At 52.1% G+C, this 5916-nt stretch overlaps 2 protein-coding genes across 2 annotated transcripts; one reads left to right on the top strand and one right to left on the bottom strand.

Moving 5' to 3' along the window:
• Positions 1-139: 139 nt before the first annotated feature.
• GUITHDRAFT_119773 (hypothetical protein) lies at positions 140-1473 on the bottom strand (the record flags this gene model as incomplete). The annotated part of the gene is made up of 3 exons (XM_005820956.1): positions 140-451; positions 598-697; positions 767-1473. The coding sequence occupies 3 exons, from the start codon at positions 1471-1473 to the stop codon at positions 140-142; spliced, it is 1119 nt and encodes a 372-aa protein (XP_005821013.1).
• A 948-nt stretch (positions 1474-2421) lies between these two features.
• GUITHDRAFT_147491 (hypothetical protein) lies at positions 2422-4198 on the top strand (the record flags this gene model as incomplete). The annotated part of the gene is made up of 4 exons (XM_005820955.1): positions 2422-3057; positions 3113-3268; positions 3522-3679; positions 4147-4198. 4 exons carry the CDS (start codon positions 2422-2424, stop codon positions 4196-4198), a joined length of 1002 nt encoding a protein of 333 aa, XP_005821012.1.
• Between the last annotated feature and the right edge of the window lie 1718 nt (positions 4199-5916).

Genomic DNA, 5916 nt, shown 5'->3' with positions numbered 1-5916 from the left:
TGAACAACGAACCAGAGTTCTGAGTTGTGACAACAACAACAACAACAACAACAACAACAACAACAACAACAACAACAACAACAACAACACCAGCAGCACCAGCATCTTCTATTTCTGTCTGCATCTTTTCCGCTGCAGTTCATGCTCTTTGATATCCTCCCTTCTGTCTTTCTCTCCTCCATCTTAACCTCTTCACTGCCCTCCTGTTGTCCTTTGACTCCCTTAGCCCTCCATGACATTCATCTTCAAGCAGGAAGACAATGATCTTTGAGCAGACAAAGTTGAAGAATGGAAGAGGAGTGGAGTGGAGAGCAGGAGCACGAGATACACGAGGCAAATAGTAGCGAGGGAAGAGAAGCGAAGAAACGTTCTCAACCTTGATCTTATCCATGCGGAACTTCTCATCATAATCGAAGAAAGGCATGGGATCTTTCCACTCTATTCTGTAGTCCTACAGCAGAAACCGTCAGATGTCAGCCATACATCAGCCATACGTCAGTGACATTTCAGTAGGACATGAGTAAGGCTTCACTCAGTTACATCTCGATCAGCCTCGTGGCCGACACAACCAGCACTTGCAGACATCCAGCAGCTCACCTGAACCTCGAGCGGAATCACCCGGACTGAGAGAGTAGCGAGCAGATCGAAGATGTTGGTAACCGACCCGACTGCCTTATGAAGGAGCATCCCGCCTTGGCTGCCCAGCACAATGTCATGACCAGGATGCAACAAGGCGAGGCCCCTCCCCCCCCTTCCCTCCTCCCACCTGAAGTGCCTCCTCCTGCGCTTGAGATCGCGCTTTAAGCTCTCGTTGAGGTACCTTGACTCCACCCTCGCACTCTTGCGGTAGAAGAAGCAGCTTTTCCATGACTTTGCCGCCCACTCTTCATAGATAGAACTCCTCTCCCTCCTCTCCCTCCTCTCCTTCACGACCCCTGCTCCTCTTCCCGTCTCCTTACTACCTCCTCTGGACAGTTTCTTCGGACCAGAGGGAACAGCTCTCGACAAGGTCTCGTTTCTCTTCTCTCTCGCTGCTCGCTTCTCTTCCCTGCTACTTTCAGCGCGCAAACTCCTCGTTTTTCCCGCTGCTGCCTTCCCAGCACCCTTCCCAGCTTCGGCCACCACCGTAGGGTTCATCATCATCCAACCCCCATAGCCTCCTTTCTGTTCTTCATTGCCGTGCATGTCGTGTTTACCGCCATGATTCTGTTGGGAGTCTGAGTCTGAGCATTCTCGTTTCTTCTTAGAAAGCTGCCTCCTCCTGTGCAAACTTCGGATCACGGCGTCCTCGCTGCTCGAACTATCCTCAGCATTGTCAAGTCTATGTCTTGGTTGTCTCCTCTTTGCTGCGCCTCCTCTCAGAGAAAGCAAACATCTCGACATGTCGACGGCGCTTGCACTCGCTCTCTGCATCAGTTTTCCAGCTTTCCCATGTTGCTGGCTGCGAAAAGCATCTGTGTGTAGATGCAACATGCACAAGATAATCAGCAGAGCGGCGTAGGACGAGGTAGGGCGCCATGTAACCATGCCCCACAACCTCATCACCCTGCTCTAGCTGGCATACTCGTCCTTATTCGCAACAGCCCCTTCAAGCAAGATGCATGAGCATGCTTCTGTACATGGTCGCCGTTCCGAGTGTGACATGTAGACATTACATGCGATGGCGGCCAACCTTGCATTGTCGTCCTGCTCCCCTCCCCGGCTTCCGCCTCCTGCATCTTCGGGTAAAACACCATGGGGCGGATCCCATGAAGGCTTCCAATAAAGTAAAGATATCAGTTAACGGTTTGGGAGGGGCCGGGATCCGCCGAGGCTCCCACTGAGTCCTTGAACTTGTGAAGGCTATGATACGGGCCGGGCCCGGCGGGGCCCGGCCTCCGAGTGACTGAGCCTGGGTCACGACATGACGGAGCACAAGTTTGTTAGACTTGTATCACCTCTTCTGAGTACTCTCAGCCGAGTGTTGACTGGTAGACGCGCCCATGGTTGTGGTTGGTCGCAGGTATGAAGAAGGACGAGGATTGAAGAGATAAGAGGTCTTGCGGTCCTCGCATACGCGTCGTTCCTTCAGCTTGCATGGCTCGTGCTCCCGGCGCAAGGGTTGAGCTGCCCAGCAGGCAGCGAACCCCTCCTCTCCTCGGAGTTGGTGCAGCTAGTCAAGGAGTGCATTGAACCTGACGTCGCAGTCACCCTGCTCTCTGAATTTCCCAGCTCTGACCTTGTCCGGCACCTCCGAGCTCAACGTCTCCATCTACATTTCCCCGCATAACGCCAGTGGTTACTCCCTCGCAGCCTCCTTCTCCATGTTCGCGTTCACTGAGAAGCTGTCTCGCGACTACCTCGGGAGCAACTGGCACTGAGTTTGACGTCCACACGTGGATCACCAAGACTTCTGACATTGCACCCAACTCAGAGTTGAGCATGAGGATCAACGGGTCGAGCCTCAACACAAGCTCCTGCCCCTCCCTCCTTGCACGAGTTCAAGTCAGCTACACGCCTGCCTGCCGCCCCTGGCCCGAAGGGAGCTATGCCGGCGTGAATTCCTCATCCTGCCAAGCCTGTCCTGCCCCATCTACCTCCCCCGTCGGCAGCATTGCGCAAGACAACTGTACCTGCCAGGCAGGATACACGGGCAAAAACATCAGCGACTGCCAGGGTTGCCCGGCAGGACAGTTCAAGGGCTTGATGGGCTTCCAGGCCTGTGATGACTGCCCCGTGGGAACCTACTCGCTGCTGGAGGGCAGCTCGGCATGTACCAACTGCCTGGTGGGGATGACGTCGGTGGGAGCCACCAGCAGCTGCATCTGTGCTGGGGGTTACGTGTTTGAAGCTGCCTTCCGATGCTTTCCTTGTCCAGCAGGCTCGTTCAAGAACGTGACGGGCAATGGAACCTGCCGCTCGGTCTGCGGGGACGGGACTTACGCCTCCAGCAACGGGACGGTCCGATCGTCTGTCCCTCCTGCCCCAAGGGATCGTACCGAGAGAAACCCCCCCAACTACACGGAGACGGACGCAGTGAACTGTCAGGACTGCTTCCCCCACAGCTCGACGGCTGCAGTGGGGAGCTTCACGATCGGCTCGTGCCAGTGTGTGACTCACTTTCACCTTTCAGCCTGGCATGACGGCCTGTGCGCAATGTAACCCCGGTTACTTCTCCCACATTGCGAGCTCGGAGTGCACGGTCGACGTGGTGGACGTGCTGGCGGAAGTCTTCACCTCGGGGGACGTGGACGCCTTCACGCTCGACCTCCAGGGCAACCTGACGGAGGTTCTCTCCTCCTGTTCCTCCTCTCTCTCGAACTCGTTCACTTCGTCTCCTCGGCGCTGGTGGGGGGAACTCAGTCCAACACCTTGGTCGAGCAGGGCAACGTCACAGTCTACACCACAGATTCCTTCAACTCCTCCGATATGTCGTCCACTCCTCCCTCCACAACCCCCTTGCCCTCTCCCTCCTCCTCTCCCGTCGTCAAGGCCACCTGGAGGTCACAGCAGCACGCAGCTTCTTCGCATCGTTCCTCCAGACCTTCGACCGCCAGCAGTTCCTGCGCGACTTCAACGCGTCTCATGTCTTCAACATCGTCTTCACCGAGCAGTGCGGAGCAGGCAGGCAGAGGAATACGACGGGCGGCTGCGAGGCTTGTCCTGTCGGCACCTTCAAGAACGCCTCCGACGACTCCCAGTGCCGATCTCTGTTTATTAAGCACACACACTCATCAGATCAGCAGCACCACTGCAGGAATCTGCATCGTCATCCTATTTCCCTACGCTACGTCCAAGGGGCGTCCGGTATGAGTCCAGAATACAACATCCAGCTAGAGTAGTATGACCTGAAGCGATCGGATCTACTCAATGTACAATCACGAATCATGCACCACCAGTAGGACGCTTTAAAAGGGCTTTGATTTCTGATATATCGTCCTTGATTTCCTTCATCTCTGATTTCATTTTCTTCATTTCTGATTTGATTTCCTTCTTGATTTCTGATTTCATTTTCTTCATTTCTGATTTGATTTCCTTCTTGATTTCTGATTTCATTTTCTTCATTTCTGATTTCATTTCCTTCTTGATTTCTGATTTCATTTTCTTCATTTCTGATTTGATTTCCTTCTTGATTTCTGATTTCATTTCCTTCATTTCTGTTTGTAGCTCGTCTCTCAAGTCCTCTATGGTGCTGAACACGGTTCTCTGTGGAGTATAACCCAGGAAAAGGGAACATCTCTCAACCCCACTTCCACCACCGGCCCATGATCAGCGTCGACAAGAAAGTTTTTGAAGAACTCCTTCGCAACTAAGCTCGTCTCGGTGAATTGGGATTTTCCACCGTTCATGATAATTCCAGTAGCGCAAATCTTGGTCTTTTCTCCAAGAAACTCTCTCCTCATTTCATATATCCTAGCCAGTTGAAATATCTTGTTGAAAAGCTCGTCAGGGCTTTCTGTGATTTCAAAGTAAACACATTCTCCCTTCCTCACAGTGACTTCGTGAAAAGATAGGTCGCAGAGACCCACTGATTTCACATCTTCTGCCTGATTGCTAATTACACGATGAAACAAGGCAGTAAGGTTGGTGTCCTGTCTCAATTGCAAGAATAAATCCGCCTGATACATTACCCCACTCGCGATCGGCGACTGGGGTTCGTGCTTGAAGTTCAAAGTGAGCCGAAGATGTGGGAACAGCCAGGTATGACGGTTGACCACTCGTCGAGCAAGCGACTGGAAAGTCTGAACCCTGGAGCTGCATGTAATCCCGTCTTTATACATTTCTGCCAGCTTTACATTCACTTGGAGGTACTGCATCCGATCCACGTCTATCGTCGGAAGCAGCCTACTTGTTACCATGGCTTCGAAACTATTCCTTGGATCAAAGTGACGCAAGGTTTCCAGGTGCTCCCAGCCTCCAGACGTCAACATGGCAGACGGGAGGAGGAGGAGGAGGAGGAGGAGGGGGACGCCCTGGAACTGCATGCGGCAAGAGTCGGCAGTAGTGCCAGCGGCTCAGGGAGGTCCTCGTGGTAGGCCTCTTGGTAGGATGGCTGCCACGGAGAGGAGGGGAGAACTACCCACCGTCCATGAAAAAAGCAAAAGCCGGTAGGATACTGAGCTCAAGGAGTTCGATTTTCAGAAATTCCTAATTCTTGTGATACAGTAAACTACATAAATCCTTCTTGTCCATTTTCTTGGTACTAATTCAAAATCTAATTGAAAATCAGTACCCTGCAAACCCGGTACAAATCAATTCTTCCGAAGTCTAACTGCCCGTGTTATGATTGTTTGTAGGCTCTATCCTCCCCCTCCTTTGTTTGCTCCGGTTTGCCCTTCTTTTTCAGTCAATAAAAGATTAAAGTTTATCTGTCGAAGTGAGGGGTGGGTACCTGGTTTGTGGCTCTACAAAGATTTCCCGCCTTCCGCCCTCTATTACTACAGTACACCCCTCCCGCCTTCCCGCTTACTCACCCCCTCCATCCGATCCCTATCTTCCTCCACCCCTTCCTCTCTCCCTCTACCTCCCTCCCGCCTCGGGCGGGCCTCCCTCACTGATATGGGAAAAGGAAAAGAGGAAAACAAAGAAAGTCTTGTTCTGATTCACAGACGACTGTCAAGATGTGTTTGAAAAAACATCTCAAACAACCGGTGACCGGTGACCGTACCCGGCCCCGCCCGGCCGCCCGGCCCGGCCGCTAGTACGGTCCGACGAGGGCAATCATCAATTTCCAATCAACAAATTTTTGGAGTAATCATTTTCCAATCAACGAAAGTTTGCAGTAATCATTTTCCATTCAACTTTTTGAAACAATAATCATTTTCCAATCAAAACTCCCCGTTTCGTACCGTTACACGTATCAGAAACGGTCGTAACCGTATACTTTTGCAATCATTTTCCAATCAAAATCAACTTTCAAACTTTCAACTCTCCATT

This window comes from Guillardia theta (genome assembly GCF_000315625.1).
Source record: "Guillardia theta CCMP2712 unplaced genomic scaffold GUITHscaffold_157, whole genome shotgun sequence".
Classification (NCBI taxonomy): Eukaryota; class Cryptophyceae; order Pyrenomonadales; family Geminigeraceae; genus Guillardia; species Guillardia theta.
Note: the sequence above shows the minus strand (reverse complement) of the source record. Positions and strands in the feature narration are given on the sequence as shown.